A 22,282-nucleotide genomic window follows, 5' to 3' on the forward strand; every position below is an offset into this window, starting at 1 on the left:
TCTGGGTCATAGTCACACATACTCAGGTCAGAATAGGACTATTTTAATTATTTCACAGAGTTTGGATTATTTTCTGTTGACATTTGCAATGCTGTTTCCATGTGGCAATTTTTAGTTTGGTCGTGAAAAAAAGAACCCGGGGCTGAAATCAGCATATAAAGTTTCTTTTTTTTTGAACTAGTTCCAAATTTTAAAACTTATAATAAGAATAAAACTCATTGAATTTTCTATCCCTTTCTGTACGCTTATAATTGAGTTCTGATCATTGTCTTCAAAGTGGCTAGCAGATGGCTAAGAAAACCAGCAGGTGTTTATCAGGTCATGGCTCTGGAGGCGGCAGGTGGGTGTGGAAGTGCTGAGAGGGTGAGAGCAAGCAGGAGCTGCCCAGCGCTGTCTCTGTCCGGCATTTGTCTGTTCATGAGGGTGGAGCCCTGTGGCTTAATCACTGCTCAAAGGTCCCACCTCAATGCTGTTATAAGGGCAGTAAAATTTCAGCAGGAAGCTGGGAGGGGAGGAACATCAGACTCATAGCTCCACTTGGGTTCATGACCACCTGGAGCCCACATGAGCTCACAGGCATGAGACATAAGCAGATATGCTGGGCTGAGGTGGGAAGACCCTGCGGTCCTCTCTGCAGGGCCCAAAGCTGAGACAATCAATTCCCGGTGGTCTTCGGAGAGTCAAGAGGTGGCAAAATGGGGCCCAATTACAGGATGCTGGGTCCAGCCATACTTGAAGTCACCAACCGTGTCTTTTTCAAAGTTGTTACTTTGAAATGATGCTATACTTAGGGAAAAGTTGTAGAATAGGAGCGTCTCTGTATAAACGTCACCCAGCTAACAGCTTACACGTCCATAGCACCCCCATCAGAGAGCTAAGACATTAACGTCAGCAGAATGCCAACTACAGACTATTCAGATTTTATCAATTTGTTTGTTTTTTCACAGCATGATGGATGTGATTGATGGGTGGTGATACTGAACTATTGATTACTGCTGAGGCTCATTTTGGCCACCTGGTTAAGACTGCATCTGCCAGTTTTCTCTACCACAAGGTCAGCTTTCCCTGGGGGTCAACATCTTCTAAGCCAGGGAAATATCCTGTTCCTTACACCTTTGCCCATCAATTTTGGTGTGCAGACAGTCCCCAAGTTACAAACATCTATCTGACTTACACACCGCTTGCACTTACAAGCCAAGGCTATTACAATAACAGTAAATGCAGCTGTTCCAATGTACGTGCAAATTCAACTTAAGAACACATCTGCAGCTCTGGTCTGGCTCATGACCAGGGATGGCCTGAGCATTAGGGTCTTGCCGGCAGCGACTGTGGCGCTCTAGTGGTGATCTTCCTGTCCTTCTCTTTGCGATGACCAGTTGGTCACAAGGCAGCTCAGTCCCCACCCACCCACTCACCCAGGCTCCTGGGGCCTGCACTTCCGTGGGTCTCTATTTGATATGGTTATTATTTTCTGGCTCAAATTGTCCCCTTTGGCCACTGCAAGCTCCTCCCACCTGCTCCTGCACCCCAGAGCACAGCCCTGCTCCCTGCCTCAAGGTGCCCCAGGCTCACCTGGGGTTTTCCCTGCCCCTGCTCCTGCTAAGGAATCAGCCACAACCAGGCAGCCTGGCGCCTTCTGCTGAGTCTGCTCTTCCCTATCAGCCGGGCCAGCCCACCCTCTGTTTTGTTTAAACCAGCTGGCCTTCCAGCGGCTCATTAGCAGTAAGGAGCAGGGAAGACAGGATGTGCCTCTGAACCTCGGGGTGCTGAGTGAGCCTCTCCCCATCATTTGTGGCTGGGGAAGAACTGCACTCACTTGGAAGGACCCTATTGCCACCCCCCACTATGCCAGAATCCAGCCCACAGCCCCAGGGTACGCGCAGCCCAGGGACTTCATTTCATTTTTATTCACCTTCCAGTTAGGTTCTGAGGGATCACAAGAAAGAGGAGGGGGGAAATGGAGCCCTGGTCCTGAGAGAAGGCCAGGACCTAGACAGCGACAGGTCAGGTCTCCTCGTTTCCGTTCTGAAGATTCCACGTGAGCATCGATCGAGTGAGCCAGGCATCAAGTCCTCTGTCTGCCCAGTGTGATGACAACCAGAACTTTCCATGGAAGAAGGTGTGCTTTTGGACTGTGGCTGATTTCTGGAGGTCAGGTTGTACGGACCATTCTGAGACTCTCTCTGGGTGACTCAATTGTTGTCAGGACCCCAGTGACCCCAGGCCTAACCACTCCTAACTGCTGGTGCAGGTGACTCCACCCACGAGGCAGCTGGACACCCACGTGTCCACTCTGGGAAGTAAGCGTGGCCTGACAAGCAGGGAGGAGAGGGAGCACTCGGGCAGGGGTGTCACTCCACGGGGATGACTCAGTCCTTCAGCTGAGACACCTCATACAAGTACGCAGCCAGCATCTTGGTCCCTTCTATGTAGTTGTGCCTAGTGGAGAAGCACACACCACCGGGTCAGCAGCCTGAATGCACAGGGACCCTGAGAGCCCAGGCTCACACCCTGTTCTTTCTGGGAGGCTCCACCTGGCCTGGTTTGGCAGCCCTGAGTCCCACCTGCCTTAGAATTTGGCGCATGGCTCTCAAGTACAAGTTCAACATGATTGCCCACATCAGTGACCAAGCCTGGCTGTGGTCTGAGGGAATGTAAGGGGTCTTCCCTGGGTACCCTGAGGGTAAGTGTCATGCTGAGGTCTTGGCCCCCCACTGTGTGTCTGTTCCTGATGACCAGGCCCCCACTCATATCTCTGTCACCAAGCCTGTCCCCCCATCCAGACAGGGCTTCTGCCTCTACCTTGGTCCCTGACCGTCTACCTCCATCACCTCAAAATGAGTCCTTGTCTTCTGCAGTCAGTTTCCTCCCCCTGAATCACATGTGGGTCCCTGGCCTGCTCGGCCCCCTCCCACTGCTGGTGCCCAGATGCTGCTGTCTCTGTGGTCACCCAGCAGGAACAGTAGCGATGGAAAGTAGTGACATATTACAGTTATGGCATCAGGGAGGGTTTTGGGAGTGGAAGATGAACACAGCACAGAGCCCTGGCTAGACCTCATGCCCCTCAACGGCCCTGCCCGAGCTCTCATGCCCTCCTGCCTGCTGCTCCAGGCAGCAGCACACGCAAGGCTCAGAAGAGGCAGGGACTGGCCTGGGTCTCACCTGTTGAGCTTTTCATTCTGGGAGTGAGCGCCATCATCTGCTGATCCCACAGGCAACAGCATGACATTCTTGCCTGTGGCCTCCTGAAAGGTGAGGGTCACTGGAATACTGCCGCCTTCCCTGGTCAAGTCTGGCTCAACACCAAACACTGGGGAAATGGGACAGAAGAACTGGTGAATTCTGGGGCCTCAGCCTAGGGAGCCGCCGCAGAGCCACCCCTCAGTCAGTGTGCTCAGGGTCGGAGGGGGGCCCATCTCACACACTGGCTTAACTGTGTGCCCCTGAAGTACAGCTGGTGTTAGTGCTGTGGCCATGAACCCACGTGACATGACGGTGTTGCTGTAGCCAGGAGCCCACATGCATATGATTCTACAGGCTGTGGCTGACAGAGCTATGTACCCACACAGCAGAATCCTGGCAGACAGGCTAAGGGCCCCAGCATGTGTCCCCAAGGAGACTGTCCAACCTCTTTTCAAAGCTCTTCTCCCAGCTATGTAATGAGGATGGTTGAAGTCGGATACCCAGGGCTTCCCACCATGGCCCATGTACACCTTGAACTTGTTGGGGCTGTGTAGTTCAGCAAACTTCTTGGTCAGGTAGCTGGTTACCTACAGCACAGAAGAGAGACATCACATTTTATAAGCTGACATTTGATCTGCTGCTAGTGATCACAGCACAAGTCCAAGGTGAATCTGCCACCAGGGGTCCACAGCCAGGTCTAGGATGGCACAAGTTTGTAAGGAGGGTTGGGCCTACAGTGAGCCTTACTTTTGCTGCGTAATACTGATCTGCATAACTCAAATAATGGAAAAGGGGAAGAAATAAAATTTTGTTTTACCCAGAAACAAAATCCAGTTATTTAAAGTAAAAGGCAATGTTTCAATCTCAGGCAATTCACCCTTCAAAAGATATTTCAAATGATAATATTTAAGTTTATTTCCCCTAGATGCCTTTTCAAAGTATAAAAAGAAAAAAAAAAAGAAAATTTCAAAACATTGTTTGTTTCCTGCCTCACTTTATGTTAAGGAGAGTGTTTGTGTCCCTCCCAAATTCATGTATTGAAGCCGTACGCCCGAGGCCTTCGTCACTGTACTTGGAGACAGGGCTTAATGGAAGTGCTGAAGGCATGAGACAGAGCCACAAATGAGGGAAGCTGGGTTGCTTGTTTCAGCTCAGCAGCATCATTCCACAAGCCCAGCTCTTTGCCGGTACGTGGCTCTCCAGAAAGATGCTTTGGAGACAAAACAGGGCAGAGCACCTGCCCCTGTGTCTCTCATCTGAGTTGCTATAGTCCTTAAGAGGTAAAAAGACCTCGTCTTTGCCTTTCCTTCTCACAAGGTAACATTTGATGGGCCAGGGACTATGCCTCTGGCATCCTCAACCAGATGTGCTCTCATACCCAAACTCTGATGCAACTTCACTTGCCTGAAGCTTCTGGGTAGGTCTGATGTGACTATAGGGGGGCTAAACCCACCACCTGTAGGTAAGCACGATCTTAAACACTACTCCAGAGAGTCGGAGAGAATCCCTTTAGAAAAGGGTACCCCTGGACTGTGTCTATAGTCCTCAGCAAGGCTTCTGAATAAAACTAATTCTTTAAAAGCTTTCCTTTCTTTCTTTAGCCAACAAATGCTAAATAAAGTGATAAGGGTGGGGCCCTGAACAGAGAGCATTAGTGCCCTTATGAGAAGGGACAGCAGAGCTGCTGGCTCCCTCTGTGGTCAGGAGGAAAAGGGCCCTCACCTGCTAACACCTTGATCTTGGAATTTGCAACTTCCCCAAACTATGGAAAACACATTTCTGTCACTTAAGCCACCCAATTTGTGATGTTTATTAAGGTATCCTGGAATGATTAATGTACTTTATAAAAACGACTTCAAGCTAAATTTCATCTAGACCTAAGACAGAGCTGGGGCTAACCCAGAGACATCTCATGGCAAGATCTCCATTTTCATCTTCCCAGTAGGGAAGACTTAGATTCTGTCACTTCATGAATCATCCCAGATGAGGGGTGATGGCTCAGCAAGGTCAAATGTCCCTCTGCCCTGCTTGTCACCAATATGAGGGCCAGCTCCCATGGACTCTGACCAGTATTTGGCCCCAAATCAGTGTTTGACTTGGATCCTTGGGGAAAGGAGAGGTCAGATTTTATCAGCAGTGACCAAGCTCACTTATATGCCACCCTTGTTTACATGGCTTTATCTCTGATAAGCTTCTGAATCGCTGACTCTAGTGATCACTGAGTTGATAAGAAACAAGTGGTAGGACATGTGACATCTGGGTTTTTGTCCCAGTAAGAGCATTTTGTCATCCACATCTCCAAGGGTTCACAGCAACCCTTGACCCGCACCCCGAGTTCCCATGCCCCAACTTGCCTGCTCACTCACGACTTCGGGAGTCATGTTCGGCACGAGTCTGATGGAGAACTTGCCAATCACTTTCCTGGGAATCACAGTCTTGGCCCCTGCCCCAGAGAAGGCGCCTTCGATGCCGTGGAGGGAGAGGGATGGGTACCGCCACCGGTGCATGAGAATGTCTTTCTGGAGGGAAATGGCAAGGGTGTCAGGGTGGGGGGAGGTTTCAGGCTTTCAGTGCCAGTCCTGTCTGCCCTCTGAGATGGGACCAGTGATAGGGAAATCAGCAATGTGAGACAGGGCATGTCCCATGGGGACCTGACAGGCACAGGCAGGAGGTACAAATATGGGGAACCTCAGCCAGGCAGGACTGGTCAGAGCCCACTGCACAGGTGTGCTGGAGCAGCTATGGCATCACAGAGGCTTGTGCCCTCAGCAGCTGCAGTCACGGCACCATAGCCTCTCACTGCAGCCCAGAGAGCTCAGGTCCACCCACTGGAAGAAGGAAAGCTTTGTGATGAGAAGACAGTGGTGAAGGAGCCCAGGGCCCAGAGTCCAAAGAACATCAGTGCTCCTGAGGAGCCAGAGGCTCCTGGAGGAGAGGCCCTGGAATCACTCCCTAGCTTTCAGGATGCTGATGGGGACTTCTTTCTGCTGGGAGGGAAGAGCCAGGCCGCCCGTGTGTCCTGGCATGGCCCGGCAAACACGGACAAGCACTGTCCCCGCCATCTAGGGATAGGTGTGACTGACACTACAACCTTTCTAGATGTCTACTACATCCCAGCAGCGGGAACACACCATACATAGAAGTAAACATGAGCCTGTGGGACACAGGGCAGGAGGGACAGAAGTTTGCTCAGAACCTAGCTTCCCAGAATGGCTTCTGCCATGACCAACCTGCCCTGGCCCACAGTATCACTGCCCAGTCACACCCATGGGGACCTTCTCTTCCTATTCCAGAGGACTCTCCCTAAGGTGGCCTGTATCCCAGGTACCTCCGCTTCCTACAACAGCCTCAGTGGTGTCCCCACTGCACCACCTCAGCCCAACACCCCTGCCTGTGACCATCCTTAGTGTGGCATCCCAGAGCTCACAACCTCACCACAGTTCCCATTTCTGCCACCCGGCACTGAGGTCTCATTCCCAGGCCTCCCCCTGCTGCCCCGCAGGCCTGTCACCACACAGTGGCCATGCTGTGTTCCTGCCAATGCTCACTCTCGTCTTGCCCTGCACTTCTGCCAGCTCACGGCTGCCTTTTGCACTGTCCCATTAAGGCTCAGCTGTGCCCAGGCTGTGGACTGTTCCCTTGTGCACCCAGAGCCCTCTCTGGTGCTTGTGTGGCCCTTGGCACATCCTTCTGTGGTCTGGAAGACATGGAATTCAAGGGCCACACTGGCCCTTACTTCTCTTGCACTTCCAGAGCTTACATAGGCTATTGCTGGACTCGATTATGGTGGCTAAATCACAGGTGCAGAACTTAACAGTGCAGCTCAGAAACCCAGAACTAATCAAGACAAGACACAGTTTTCCCCAATAATTAAGTAAACGCTGAGCAAACAGTCTCCACTGTAGCACCTGGTTCTGGTGTGGCTGACGAGGTCACCCTGCAAACACTGGGCAATGCTCCCCACGGCAGGAAGCAGACCCACACTTCCTGCAGCTCTGATGTGTCAAAAGTGTATTCTGACACTTTTAAAAACCTAACACCTTGCAGTCTGGTCATGTCTGTACCATCTGGTGACTGGGGTGTGCTTGATACTGTAGCTCCCTCAGGGGCCCCGGGACATGGGCCAGGTGACACGGGCCTGGCTTATGCACACAGGACATCCTGAGCCAGTACCTTGCAGTCATGCAGGAGGGTCGTGGCTCCCACGTCCTTGGCGAACTCCTCCATGTCAAAGTCGATGTGGTCGTAGAGCTTGTGCTCCTCCTCCGTCAAGGTAGCCACAGCCTCGTTAATGCCAGGGATGAGGATGTGCCCCTTCTTGTCCACCAGGGAACCTGAGGAGAGAGGCAGAGGTCACAGCATGCATGAGGGCAGGAAAGGGCCACAGCTCCTTTCTGATGGGAGAGTCAGGCTTAGGAAAGATGCCACCACCCAGACCCTCACGGCCATGTGGCTGAGGAGGAGGCCATGAGCACCTGTGACCAGTCCCTTACATGCTGCTTGTGGGTGATGCATCCTGGGTATGGGACATGTCTCAGGCCCTGTCTGTGCCTTATGCTCATTTAACCCCCATAACAGTCAAAGAGGGAGCCAGCATCAGTGCCCTCCCTCAGACACAGAGACAAGGGAGTGGGCAGGGTCTGTTAGCTGTCCTCGGTCACAGACCGGGACACACCCAGGCACATTAGCTCCACACAGGTTTACTCAGACCATCACCTGTACCCTGTCATGGTTTCAACGCGTGTTCCATGAGAAACAAGTGGATCCCAAGCCTAGGAGGGAGAACCTTGAGTGGGACAGACTGGACGCCATCTCAGAGACTGTGCTGCCCAGGGGGAGGCAGGAGCTATGTATGGCCCTCACTGGAGGACACGGGGAACGGCAGGGGGTGGTTCTGCTCTCAAAGAGCTGACTAAGCAGAGGGACCCAGACAAAAGCAAATGACCCCAAGAGGAGTGGAGGATGACAGAGCCCAAGAAAGGACGGAGTCCTATAATGGGAGGGGGCAGACACCACCTGGGGGGGCCTGCCATGATGCAGCCTGGGGTCAGATGAGGGGGATGGTCTGAGAGGGACAACCAAGTGGGGGATGGTGGCATAGTCAGAGATGAGCAAAAGCAGCTCATGTAGAGGCTGACACACACCCAGGGCTGACAACAGACAGCCTAGAGGGGGCTCACGGGCATAGACTGGATGCCAAGCCCAGGCTTACCCATCAGTGAAATGAGATCGGTCATGGCCTCGTGCACTGAGCCCCCGTACACCCCAGAGTGGAGGTCCTTGTCGCTGCATTCCACCTGGATGAGAACAAAGGCCACTTTATCTGGCTGCTTGGAGGGAGCTTACATTTATCATGTGATAATAAATTGAACAAAGAGCAGTTTTAAAACCTGAGAATTTTCCACAACCAAATTTGCTCCCTCAAGGAGCAAAGCAAGGCACTTCCCAAATTAAAAACTTTAGGCAGGAACAAAGCATACCCTTGGATATGCCAACCATGGGGAAACTGGATACGGTCACCCCAGGTAAAGCATGCAGCAGGGCGAGCTCTCTATTGCTCAGAGCCTCTTCTAGAAGTTTCACAAGGCCCTGCACCTGTCTGCTGAGTGGGCAACACTCAGCAGGAATAACGGAGCTGAGGACCTGGGCTCGGGTCTCACCTGGCTCCTCATGTACCCAGGTGAGGTGGTCAATTGCCCCTTTCCCACACATGGGAGGGGACCGGCACTGCCCAGCAGCACCAGGGCATCAGGCAAGGTCACTGCAAAGCCCAGAGGGACTGTGCAGGGCAGTGACTGTGATCATTTCCAGCTCTGTGCAGGTCAAGGCCCTCCACAGACAGCCACCTTAACCACAGCCCCAGGGAACAGGGACCTCACCCTTATCCACTGCAGTGTCTTGGAGCCCTCAGGTACTCTCAGCCCGTGGCCCCTGCCCTTAAAAGGGGAGTTTCTCAAATGGTTTATGGATGTGTGTGTCCTCCTAAACAGACTATCATCGACTCTGTTCTCTGATGCTCCAAGACAATAGCACAGCCAGCTCTATCCCACCCTGAGGCAGCTATGAAGCTGACTCATGGTGACTGCAGTGCCACTGCCTACGTCTGGGCCACTACCACAGCTTACGGATGCTGAGAGTTGGGCACTGTGCAAGCTCTGGATGTCCCCTTCATGTCAGCGGCCCCAGGGAACTTGCCTGCATGGGGTGAGGAACAAGAAGCCCTGAGGCCCAGTGACACATGGCACCTCACCTCGATGAAAAAGTAGCAGATGCCCCTGAGCCCGTAGGTGATGCAGGGCTTCTTCTTCCCCAGCCAGTAGTTATCGGAGATGCAGACGTAATCCACGTCTTTAAAGAATTTGTCTTTCTGTGCAAAAATCAGCTCATCCAGCCCCTCGGAGCCTGACTCCTCCATGCCCTCCAGGCAGAAGCGGATGTTGACAGGAATCTCCTGCGAGAAGGAGATGGCGTGAGTCGGTGCTCAGCTTTGCTGCACTTTCCTTCTAGAAGCGACATACAGGATTATGGATTTCAAATACCTGACCTCCTCCAGGTGGACCACGGGGCCCACCCTGTGTACCTGGTGGTGGCCCTGCCCTGGAAAGGGTGCTCCACATATCACTCCTGTCATGGTCCTGTCTCCAGGGATGGGAACTTGCAGCCTGGCAGGAGGCTGGGTTACGTGCTATGCTTTTAGGGGCGTGCCCCCAACCCTGGGGCTCCCCAACAGAGAATGAGCCTGTACACAGAGCTGCATGGCTCCCTGAAGGCCACACAGGTTAAAGAAGGGCAGGGCCTAAATTCAGACTCTGCTCTGCCGAGTCATCAGACAGCCCAGGCCCCGCGCTGAGGGAGCTGTTCTCCAGACGTGCCTGCTCCCTGTCTTCCTCCTCACTTCTGCCCCCTCGGGAAATCTTCCACAGACCTTCACCTGTGGATGGGTCTGAGAGAAGCTGCTTTGAGAGGCTCTGCTTTGTACACAGCCACCCCTGGGCCACCAAGGAGAGTCCCCTGGGCCCCGATGTGCCTCCACTGTGGCTGAGGCTGAGGGCTTCCTAGTTCCCACACTGGCTCACAGAGCTGGCCACAGGTCCAGGCAAGTGGTTCTGGATATCACTTCTCTGCTATGAAAAATGCTTTCCTGGATCAGGGGATCTGGGACCCTTTCCAGATCTGACATTCCACACTTTGACAAAAATGCTTATCTTATTATTTTATCATGATAAAAGATGCAAAAACGTCTATATACTATAATCACAATTAAGCTAATAGCAATTGAAAATCTTGATAAATAACAAAATCCTAATGGTCTTTAAGTATTAGGATTTAGGCAGGATTTGTCTCCACTCTTCTGTATTTTGGCAACTTTTAATGGTGAGCAGAGATTTCATAGTTAAGGAAATACATTTTAAAAAATAAAATTTATTTCTAGAAAGACGTAAAGCATGATGTCCAATGTCCAATGTCACAAAGCCTATGTCACAGACTGGCAGGGACAGGCAGGTGACACACTCACAGGGATAGTCAGTGACTGAAAATTCACATTTTACATGCTGGCAAAACGCTTGCTGAGTTGTCAACATATAACTTTTTTTCTTTTTGTAGTTTTTGGCTGGGGCTGGGTTTGAACCTGCCACCTCCGGCATATGGGGCCAGCACCCTACTCCTTTGAGCCACAGGTGCCTCCCCTCAACATATGACCTTTGAGCATCTGTAAAGCAGTTGAACTTTTAGTTTAATTTTTGTTTCCTAAAACTGGAAAACAAACCTATACTCTTAAATCCAAGTCACTGTGATGATAAGGGCTGGGGGGAGGAGGCAGCTTTCTCTCAAGCAGCAACCTTTACAAGCTGCTGTGTGAACAGAGCTCATCTCTGTGTGGCTCAGATAGAACCCGGTGACTTGGGCAGAGCTCTCGTGGGCATACCTGGCCGGTCTCCTGATAAGCTTCCAGGGCGTTCATCCAGCCAGCCACCGGACCCTTGTCGTCAGTGGAGCCTCTCCCATACAACTTGCCTAGAACAGCAACCAGCAAGTTCATAAAGTTACAATTACAATGAAACTGAAAGGGCCATATCTCCAGTGAGCGGCTGATAACGCCTGAGAACAGGCCACTGCCCCTCGGGAGACCTTCCCTTCCAGGCAGGTGTCCCCATGCAAGGCCATTGCTAGGATGTACCAGCGAATTCACCATAATTGCAGAGCAAGTCCTGTGCACATTCTCCTTCCCCCACTGTGGTGAGGGCGGCAGTAAGCCAGGGCTCACCCCACTGCCGAGCCAGGGCAGGAGCTCACAACCCGATCCCAGGAATCGCTGCCAGTTGCTTAGTTCGTTAAAACTACTGACTATTAAGCACCATGGCTCAGAAGGCCCGGCTGTAAGTAGGAACCACAGTCAAAAAAGAATGACGAATCTTACCCCATTCCCAATTTTGACAAGTAATATGATAAATAATAGAATTTATGTACTTATTATTATTCCCTTTCTTTCATCAACACTTTGAAAACTATGGGATCTGACCTCACATCTAATGAGCACAGTCAGTCACAGTAACTCCCCCTCCACACTTGCTACTTCCCCTGCCACATGACCCAGGGGTTGGCCTAGGGGCAGCAGGGCAGGGGAAGGACCCCATGCCATCCTGGCCAGTCTTCTGCTTCCTCACACTCAGACTGCTTTAAAGGTCGGGCGGCTTCAGCATGGCCCACCCCAGATTAGGCTGAGGCTGAAAGCTACCACTACCTTAGCAATTTTTTTATAAACTGTATTCAACTTTTCACAAAAGATGAAGGTCAAATATAAGCTCTCCTATGAAAGATCCTCGTCCCTGCAAGGAACTGTGATAGTGGGCACAGGGCTGGCTCAGGATGTGCCACAGCCAGAGAGACAAGCTCAGCTTGCCCTCTCCCACTGAGGGCTCCCCTGGCAAGGAGAGGGGGCAGTACACAGCTAGGTGTCTACCAGGAAGCTTCTCCAGCAGAGAACATTCAGGGGCCGGCCACAGAGGACCAGTGCTGATGCCCACAGGTGCACAGGGGAGCCTCGGTGCTGCTCAGGGTACATGTTTTCCCTTGGAGCTGGGTGTAGATGAGAGGTGCAGAGATGAGGGGTTCTGCTCCAGACAGAGTGAGTCCTGTGTTGGGACAGCAGCTACACAGATACGCAGACTTACACTCGAGAGGGGCCCAAGTCACTAATCACCCTAGGATGAGGACAGTGGTAAGACGCTGCTCTGAGTAGTCACTTTCCAGTTCTGCACAGTGGCAAACGGAAACCTGGTAAGTCAGGAATGGCGATCCTGGTGATCCAGTAGGAAGGGGTTTAATGAAGGAGAGTTGGGAACTCAGCCCACAGGGGCAGGGCACAGAGCAAGGTCAAAGATCATCATATACAGAAACGTGTCAACTCAGAGATGGAAGCACAAGACCTTTATACCAGGCGGGGCAGGAAGGAAAGGGCCTCAGCAAGCATGGCCTGCATGAGGCCACAGGCACCCTGTGAGAGGAGGCACTTGGCAAGCCTGGTGCTGCCACCTGAACTGGGAGGGCTGGGAGGGATGACTGCTGTCCTGAGAGGCCCCACATCTCAGGGGTTGGGAGGCTGTCAGTGGGGCTGAGTCTTTGGGGACTGTCCTGCCTGAAGTCAGAATGAGAGAAAGTGCCACTGATCAAGGAAAGCCTGGCAACCCCAGGCCCTCCTTTCCACAAGGGTGGGCGGGCTTTCTGAAGTTTCAGTCCCCAAGGCACACGTGAGAAATCTCTGGGACCCACTTTCTAGACCATGTTAGAAACAACCTGTACTGAGAAAACATCAAGCTGATCAGCGACTGTGCAGCAGGGAAACCGTGGAGCCCTCCCAGTGGCCCTCACCGTCCCGCTCCACCAGGGTGAAGGGCTCGCTGTCCCAGCCGTCCTCCAGCGCGGCAGGCTGCACATCCAGGTGCCCATAGACACACACCGTCTTCTTCTTTGGGTCAGAACCCAGTTTGCCGAGCAGAATGGGAGGAAGCGGGATCTCGGAGCCGTCAGGGAGCTGCCAGTGAAGCAGAAAGAGTCATGAGCAGCCTTCGTTCAGGAACGTGGCATTCCTGACAGATGCTACCCGGAGCTTTCTCATGCATTCTCATCAATCAACCTCTACTGCAGAGTTTGAGATCAGATTGTTCAATGGAGTCATTAATTGTAAGAATTTACTTCCCTGTAATTCAAAGCACATAGCTCAGTGCTCTGAAAGTCAGAATGTACCGGGTGGCACCTGTGGCTCAAAGGAGTAAGGCGCCAGCCCCCTATGCCAGAGGTGGCAGGTTCAAACCCAGCCCTGGCCCAAAACTGCAAAAACATACATTCTCACACAAAAACATGAAAATTAAACATTAAAAAAAAAAAGTCAGAATGTGCCCTGAGAGAAAGCATCACTGATCCAGGAGAGCAGTTACTAACCACAGATAGTTTGCAAAGTTTTTAAAGACTGATTTTTCTTTAGCTTTTCTATAATGAAGCATGCAGGCTGAGCAAGGGATGCAACTTAGTTTGTTATTTTCTGAAAAGATGGTTAAGAATGACAGTTTTAAATCAGAAGACATATTTTCGAAATTTGGTATGTAAATTAGGACCACGCAGAGGGCTATGCACCAAGACACAGGGATGGAGTCCACACTCAGCCACTCTGCAGGGAGGGTGGGTGCTGGGGCTACTCCTGAGCCGGAGCCTCTGGGCCTCCAGCCCGCCAGAAGAGTGAAGCCCCAAACTCCCTCTGCCCCTTGGTAAAGGTAAAGTAATCTGAGGTCATTCTAACTTTCATCTTGGATAGACAATGGCCTCTACCTTTTACTTAGACCACGGACCACTCTCGCTGTGCAGAAACCCTCCAGCCCACACAGGTCCCTACCAGTGCCTATGATCTAGCAGAAAAAACCTGGGACTGTTATGAGGTATCAGGAGCAGAGGCAGGGACGGGGGGGAAGCACACACAGGACGAAGGAGCATCACCCACCTATGCATTGGTCTAGTTGCTAGAAAATACCATTCATGACAATAGGCATTAATAACCAGAACACACAAGCTGAGCTGATAAGGAAGTTAAACTAATGATTTACAACTAAAGTAAAATGAGCAGCAAAATGAAAATGACCACCAGATCAGGACGATGCTGGTGTCAAAGGGTCCTCCCCATAACTCCAGGCTCCCAAGCTCCAAGAGCGTAAGCACATCAGGGAACTTGGCAAGTGGTTGGAATTCCTGTAGGCTATAGGACGCTTTCCCATCAATTTGAGTAACTCCTGTAACCTGACAGCTACCAGGGTACAGCTTGTGGACTCCATGTCCCTCATCATGTGAACTGCCCTCAGGCTGGGTTTGAGTACCAGGACAGCCTGCAGCCCCCAGAGGCAAATATCATTCCTTAAACAATCCTGCCCTGGTCACAGGGGACACATAGCCTTGGTGGTCACACCTGGCCCTCAGCTTGTCTGATCAAGAAGTTGACTTTTAAACAATAGCAGATTTTCTCTAAATAAATTTCTTTTCCACAGAACTCCTCTGAAATACTTTTGGGCCCTTACGTAAAATTCTCCTGAAATTCACTAGGACCTCAAACTCACAACCCCATCTTTGCTCCATAAGCCGGAAAACACTTCAGCTTCTGCACTTCCCTGTGAAGACAGTCAGCTCTACCAGCACCCTGCCTGAAGTCATCATCACTTGATTCTCTGAACAATGGCACACTGTCCCCAAATGAATCCTCAGGAGAAGAGAAGAGGTATTGCAACTTCTCACTGCAAGCTCTCTGTAGAACTTTTCTACCAGTGATAAAATCTTTCAATTCCCTAATAAAAGTAAGTGTTATGTATTTCACCATTATATAATTGTTACTGTAGTCTTTTATGAAAGGCCCTTTCTTAAGAACTGCACTGAAGTGTGGGAAAAAATTTATCTACTGTGATGAAACAACTCTAAAAAATTATTTATCTCACCTAGATTATTTATAGAAAAAAGGGAAGAGGGTAAGTCATGTACGCTCCTCATGGAAACAACATGAAGACACTTGGTTTGTTCTCCAAAGTGCATGTGGGGAGTTGCTGGAGGCTGTGGTACATCTTAAATCAACTATTAAATTTTGTTTCAGAAGAAAATTCTGAATGAACAACACTGGGTTGGGAATTGAATCCAGGCCTTGCAAGGAACCTACTGTGGGATCCCAGGGGACGCAAAGCCCACTGGGCCTCTTATTTCCTGTGCTGATGACATGAACACACTGAACTGGATGTCCACACCCAAAATTCCAGGACTGTGATTTCAACTGGATGCTTAAATCATTAGACAAAAGAACCGAGATAAGCCCAAACTTGGCACACTCTGCAATATAAAAGGATATTACAAACTTTGAAAATATGTGGCATAAAACATGTAATTAAACATGGGCTAACAGCATCTGAAACAAAAATGGTGGAGTAATGGACCACAAAGTGGAACTGTTCATTTAGATTAGGAAGAAAACAGAGCATTCTTACCTGCCAGAATCCTGCCTTGAAATGCAAATGACCAAAGCAAACCCCCACCCCTCAAATATCTCTTATGAAAAAGTGCTATTCCACCAATTGTGAAGCTTGGAATTCCTGTGTATGGGGATAGGGGGTCTTTATTATTTTTAAGTAGACGTGAGCAGTGTGTAACTTCCTGCTCTGAAAGCTTGCTGACCTGGGAAGGGAATCTCAGACATTCTCTGAGAATGACAGTTATATTATCTTCTTTTTGAGCAACCACCAGCAGTTCTCCTTCCTGGAGAAAAATGCTGAGCAGCACAAAACCTTTGCCCCAGTCCAGCAAAGCAACCACTGAACTTAACATCCAAATTAAGCCCTTTTTCTATTTTCAAGATGAGCAGGATATTTGTAGCAAAAGCTCTTCTAGGAACTTGCGGAGTCCTATCAACCCCGTGGCTCTATAATGTGAAGGAAGCCGGGCTCATACCTTTTGTTTTCCGATATCCACCAGTTCCACAGAGCCGCCCAGGTGCTGGACATCTGCAGCGGCCACTTCCATCATCTTTCGGATTTCACCTCTCTTCTCGGGCCACGCAGACACGCTCTGGATGGCCACCCATTTTGCAAGTTTCTGTTTGTGAATAACAAGCAAAAAGGGATTCTGGAAAGGTGTTCCTTAAGGCAGGAAAGGTTTCATAATTTTGCCGTGTTTCAGGAACACAGAGTTAATTTACCACCTCTGGCTGCTGTATTTGGAACAGATATACAAGAACACACCTGTCACATGTGCTTTTTGCTTAAAATTTGAAAAACTGTTCATATTGTACCAAGAACTAACACATGAAAGAAAAATGTCAGAATGGTAATTTTTAACCATTAAGGATGAAGAAAAGGTAAAATGTACAAAGTTCAATAATTAAGTTTATACCTGAATCCAAAGAAATTACAAGTGAAATATACGAGAAAAATACTCTGTCACCACGTCCACATTTGCTTATTTATCATCCTGACAATGGACAAATTTTCTTTTCTTTTCTTTTTTTTTGAGACAGAGCCTCAAGCTGTCCTCCTGGGTAGGGTGCTGTGGCATCACGCTCACAGCAACCTCCAACTCCTCGGCTCAAGCGAGTCTCCTGCCTCTGCCTCCCAAGTAGCTGGGACTACAGCCACAACACCCGGCTATTTTTTTTTGGTTGCAGTCGTCATTGTTGTTTGGCGGGCCTGGGCTGGATTCGAACCCGCCAGCTCAGGTGTCCGTGGCTGGCTCCTTAGCCTCTTGAGCCACAGGCACTGAGCCAAATTTTCTGAAGTATAACTTTTAGGATGAGAATTCCAAAGGTTTCATCTGAAATGTGTCTACCAAAAATTACTTAAAGCATAATTGCTTAAGTTGAAATCAAGAAAAAGATTAGTAAATATAGATATTAGTATATCACTTACAACATCCTGAAGGAAAACTAATTTTTTAATGTATAATAACTATCATAAGAAATTGTAGAAGGAGATTAAACAAAAGTCTTGGATTAGATTTGCTATTCTTAGGATCATATATTAACATGTTCTGTAAAAAGGTAAAAGTATAAGTTAGGCAGAGGAACGGCTCTCTAGGCAACACTTTTAATACTTGATTCAAATGTCATCATTCACATTTGCTTCTTGAAATTTTTTCTGAGCCCCATGGGATTAAACAAAAATTTAATGTTTACTAGAGTGAAATATTCTCTTACCTTAATGTAGCGATCCTGATTGTCATCAATGTACTTAAACAGGCTGGTGAGGGCCGACATCTTTCAACCAGAACTCAGACTCAGATCTTCAAAACCCTTGGAAGGAAGAGCAGCAGGTCAGTGCTGCCTCTAGAAGACGCTGGTGGCTGTAAAGTGCCACTCCTACCTCCCAGGCATTGCGACACCCTCCTCACGGGACTCTCCAGGAAGTGGCTCTGGCTTCAGAGACAAAAGCTTTAGGAGCCAGTTGGAGACTCAGATTGATCTTCCCTTCTTTTCTTAGGAGAAAAATCTACACAAAATTGTGTGTCAAATGGCAGGTAACTGAAGGGAGGGCCCGAGCTGCACACAGTCCAATGAAACGAAAAGCAGAGAATTTCAGTTTTACTGGCACTTTAAAAAATTGTTTTAAATTTTTAAAGCACACAGAGCACCTTCCCCCTATGACCACAAAGCATTTGGTCACTTCAGGGATCCCAGCAAAAATGTCACATCTGCTTCTACCACAAAATCCTCATCTCAGACAACAGAGGCCACGGAAAGCCACGTTCTGTTTATGAAAGTTGTGACTGTGGGCCAGAATCAGCCCGAGGGCAGCAGCTGAACCTCTGAGAACCTATAATAAAGAAACTTCCAGGGACCACACAGTCGCCTGACACATTTCCTAACGTCCAATTTCTCATGCTTGGGACCCAACAACTTTTGTTCCATGTTTAATAAAGATGAAAAGAAATCACCTGACTATTCCGAAAAAGAGAATAGAAAATGAAATAAAAATGGTTCTAGTATTGGACTTTCAAAACTTGTTCTTTCTCCTTTCTTCAACTGACAATTAGGATTGTTTCACGTGACAAGACTCAAATTTCTACAGCCACATAGAAGAGATCAGCTATGCTCAAATTCCAGCAAGTTCCTTACACAGCTGGGCGTGGTGACAAGGCCCTACCACAGTTACATAGTTCTGCAGTGGGAAGCCAGGCCAATGCCTGTGCACTGATGTTCTGTAGGAAATGGGTGCCGTTTTCTTGGCGTAGGATTCCAAAGTGAATTCTAAACAGAGAGGTGACTTTGTCCACCATGACACAAAGTGTGGCAGTCCTTTAGAAGTTACTGGAGCTGTGCAGGGTGATGAAATCAGAGGGTACTGCAAGCAGCAAACTGGAATTCTTACTCCTCAGACTCTAGCAACAGAGTTTGAAATACTTGCGACCCTAAGCCAGTTCAGAGTGTCTCAGCTTAGGCAGTCATCTGGAAAAACCTTGAGTAAGACAGAGTCCACGAATATGTAGAGGCCTTTGGGAGTGTTAATAAAGTCAAACTTTAATTCAGCCCTCAGTAAAAATGTACACAGAGAAGCTACTTGCTTACATTAAAAGAAACCTTATTCAGCAGGACAATAGGCTACACTGGGTAGTTTTCATCTGGGTTCCTGGTCGTTAAATACAATAAACCCCAAGCTCACGTTAAATACAACAAACCCCAAGCCCACGGTGGCACATTCTCATTAATACTATGTTCTTTGTAGTCACATTAACCAAGGACTTCTAGCCCAAGTCATTCAAAAACATACCAGTCATGTGCTGAGTAACAATGTTTCCATCACCAGTAAACAAGGACCTTACTAAGACACAGTCCCATAAGATGTTTAGATACATTTAGATACAAAAATACCAACCTTTGTGTTACAACTGCCTACAGGATTCGGTATGGGAACATTGTGTACAGGCTCGTAGCCTAGGAACATACTACCATACCACACAGCCTAGGCGTAGGGGGCTATCCACTTAGGTTTGTGTAAGTGCACTTTAAGATGTTAGCACAAACAAGAAATCACCTGATGAATTTCTCAGAAAGGATCCAAATCTTACTCAAGGCAAGACTATAATCATCTAAGTTGTACCTTTCACCACAGTAGTGCAGAGAGACTACAGTTTGGCTATCTGCGCAGAGCCCCAGGGCTGGGCTAAAAGCTACTCCTATTAACCCTAACTAGTCAAAACCGATCAGGCCAGGTTCCTCTTTTTTCACTCACAGTTCTGGGTTATTCCTGTTTCTCCTCCCCTCGTACCAACACCATTAAATGGAACCATTTCTACATGCCTGAAGAACTCATTAAGGTAAAAGCAATATTTTGGACCAAACGAAAAGAAATGTCACCCTGTCACATAAATAACAGCCTCACTTCCCTCTTTTTTTTTTTTCATGTTTAACATTTTATTTTTTAAATTATTTTTTATTAAATCATAACTTTGGGCTCGGTGCTGTGGCTCAAGCAGCTAAGGCGCCAGCCACATACACCTAAGGTGGCCGGTTCAAATCCAGCCCTGGCCCGCCAAAAAAATAACAGTGACGGCTGCAACCAAAAAATAGCCGGGCATTGTGGCAGGGGCCTGTGGTCCCAGCTACTTGGGAGGCGGAGGCAGGAGACTCGCTTGAGCCCAGGAGTTGGAGGTTGCTGTGAGCTGTGATGTCACAGTACTCTATCCAGTGGGACAGCTTGAGGCTCTGTCTCAAAAAAAATCATAACTTTGTGCATTGATGCATTTATGGTGTTTTGGGTGCTGCTTCAATATACAATGTGAAATGCTTACATTGAACTAAGTAACACATCCATCACAATTATACTCATTTCTTAATCGTTTTGAAATGTACCATTGCATCATGCACAGTAGGTGAGGTCCCCTGAATACCCACCCTCCTCCCATATCCCTCTCCCCTCCCCTCTCTCTCCTCTTCCCTTCTACTTTCTGAACTATAGTTATGTTTTGCTATTCATATGAGTGCTCACTCCCCTCTTGAAATCTAAAGTTCATGGGGAGTAACATAATTGAAAAAGTGAGACTAGAGACCAAGAACGGAGACATTCTGTTACATGTAGCACCTGGAACTAGCAGCAATACACACAAATCATTCTTTTATTTCTTAGTATCTCAATCATCCCCTGCTAGTCCACATATATACATATTAAATACCCGAATCATAGCCTCGGGTCTATGTAAAAACCACTAAGACCCCTGTCTCCAGGGGAGTGTACAGTTTGCTCCATAAAGATCGTCTCCACTCCAGCCTGCAAACATTGGTAGCAGGCCCCCAGGTTTTCGCCTCATTACACTGAATCTACGCTAGGATGACCTCTGGAATTCATAGTGAAGGGGCAGACTGGGTGGCTCTGTCTGCCAGGCCTAAGATCGCAAAGACCTTCCGGCAGGGGATCGAGTATCCTCTGCATTTTACCAATGAGAGCACTGAGGTTGATGGAATGTGTGACCTGCGCCACCCAGATCAGGAAGCTGGCAAGGGGACTTTGTCTCCTCTCACGTGTTTCCTTCTACCGGCCACCTCCCGACTCACTGGCGGGGGAGCCAGGAACCCCATCCAAGGCCCTGTGAACCTGTCTGTTCAGCAACAGCAACATGAAGCTCTCCAGGAAAGGGGGCTGCCAGAGGAGGCAGGAATTCTCCGCTGGCCTCCGGGGAGCCCAGGGGACAGACCAGCACTCTCTGTTCCCTGCCACCACACCCACAGCCAGGGTGGCCCCCGGGAGGTGCCACGCCGGTCCGACAGATGTGCTGTGGCGCCTGCGTCACTGGCCAGGGGCGCCCAGCACGTCTTGTCTCCTCTCTGCTGGCCGGGCGCTGCGGGCAAGGGGCCTGGATGCCCAGGGCCGCCCGGGGGTCAGCCCGTCCCGGGCCTCTGACCCTGACCGCGCTCGGGCACAGCCGGGCCTGCATTGTTCCCTCCTGGCTGCGGCCGGTGAACCCCAGGCTCCCCCACGAAAGAGATGTAATTCCCGCCGCTGCCTCGAGGCCCTCCCCGCCCGGCCCGCTCTCAGCTCGGGCCGCTAGTCCGGGAAGGCCCAGCCGCGGAGGCCGCTTACCCGGAGCTAGTCCCGTGCCGGTTCCGCACCACGTGTCCACGGCCACGCCCCCGGCGCAGGACCGCTCCGCCCACCTATCGCGGGCCTCGCCCAGAGGGCTGGTGCCGCCCCGCCCACAGTTCGCCCACAAATCTCGGCCTAGGTCGGAGGGCTCCGCCTCCGTCCCGCCCCTTCCACCAATCTTCGGTCTCGACTAGAGGGCTTGTTCGCGTCGCCCCGCCCCTCCACGGCGCTGGGAGGAGCGAGGGCGGGGCCGGGTTCCCGGGAGGCGGGGCTTGGGGGCACCCAGCCTGCGCTGGGCTTCATGCTCTGCCTCCTGCTGGCTCTGGGTGGGATCTGCGAAGCCGCCTTGGGTGTGGCTCTAAAGTACGAAACTGGGGAGCCCACACTCCACCCTCGGGGTGCCCGAGTTTTGGGGATCCCACTGCGCTTCGGCCGCCTGCTGCCGACTCAGAGAAGGGCGTTCCGCGTGTCCCACAGGTTCCGTTCGGTGCCCTTGGTTTGCAAACCGTCCCCAGCCCGTTACCAAGAGTGGAATTATTTTAGGATTTAAGTCCTTTGATTTAGGCATTAATGAAGAAAGTAGACCCAGCACCGTGTTTGGAGCGTCGTCTACTTACCTTTTTAATGTTCACCACAATCGTTGGGAGAGTAAAACTATTCAACCCCATCTGCTTACTCTCTTTTAGAGTATTAGCAAAAGAATTTGGTAAAACTTGTACCCTTACCACATATAGAGGATTAAACATCATTCTTTAAGTAGTGATTACTCAGGATTGTGTTTTTTTAAAAAAGAAATTTGACAGCTGCAAGGAATGTAATTTCTCACATACTGTAAATGTTTTAAAAGTACTCATTTAAGCTTTATGTGGTTTGTTTTCTCGTTATTCAGATTTCTGTTTCCATTCTACATCTCATAGAATTTTGTCAAATGTAACATTTTTCTACTTGAGAGTCTGTTATTGATGACCCTGCTACCAAGCTGTCGAACTCCTGGCTTCTTGTCTTCTCGC

At 49.7% G+C, this 22,282-nt stretch overlaps 1 protein-coding gene across 2 annotated transcripts; it reads right to left on the reverse strand.

Moving 5' to 3' along the window:
* Positions 1-1,887: 1,887 nt before the first annotated feature.
* On the reverse strand, positions 1,888-21,333 carry CNDP2 (carnosine dipeptidase 2). Of its 2 annotated transcripts, XM_012804298.2 has the most exons (12): positions 21,270-21,333; positions 17,393-17,488; positions 16,153-16,296; positions 13,054-13,216; positions 11,111-11,199; positions 9,434-9,634; positions 8,396-8,480; positions 7,357-7,517; positions 5,538-5,702; positions 3,629-3,770; positions 3,163-3,310; positions 1,888-2,439 (listed from the first exon to the last, which is right to left on the reverse strand). In XM_012804298.2, the coding sequence occupies exons 2-12, from the start codon at positions 17,450-17,452 to the stop codon at positions 2,370-2,372; spliced, it is 1,428 nt and encodes a 475-aa protein (XP_012659752.1). In that variant the 5' UTR covers positions 17,453-17,488; positions 21,270-21,333; the 3' UTR covers positions 1,888-2,369. The 2 variants fall into 2 exon arrangements, with proteins under 2 accessions (XP_012659752.1, XP_003788444.1); XM_003788396.3 differs by lacking the exon at positions 21,270-21,333 and having other exon boundaries at positions 17,393-17,489.
* Positions 21,334-22,282: the final 949 nt, after the last annotated feature.

Source organism: Otolemur garnettii, unplaced genomic scaffold (genome assembly GCF_000181295.1).
Source record: "Otolemur garnettii isolate 467f Iridium unplaced genomic scaffold, OtoGar3 scaffold00027, whole genome shotgun sequence".
NCBI classification, from domain to species: Eukaryota; Metazoa; Chordata; class Mammalia; order Primates; family Galagidae; genus Otolemur; species Otolemur garnettii.

Bases quoted from the DNA above. Each gene is read 5' to 3' on its own strand.
- CNDP2 (XM_012804298.2), bottom strand. From the start codon at position 17,452: ATGTCGGCCCTCACCAGCCTGTTTAAGTACATTGATGACAATCAGGAT. The intron at 16,297-17,392 runs GTAAGAGAATAT...ATTCACAAACAG, and splicing joins ATCAGGATCGCTACATTAAG to AAACTTGCAAAATGGGTGGC. The intron at 11,200-13,053 runs GTGAGGGCCACT...TTGCTGTTCTAG, and splicing joins CACCCTGGTGGAGCGGGACG to GCAAGTTGTATGGGAGAGGC.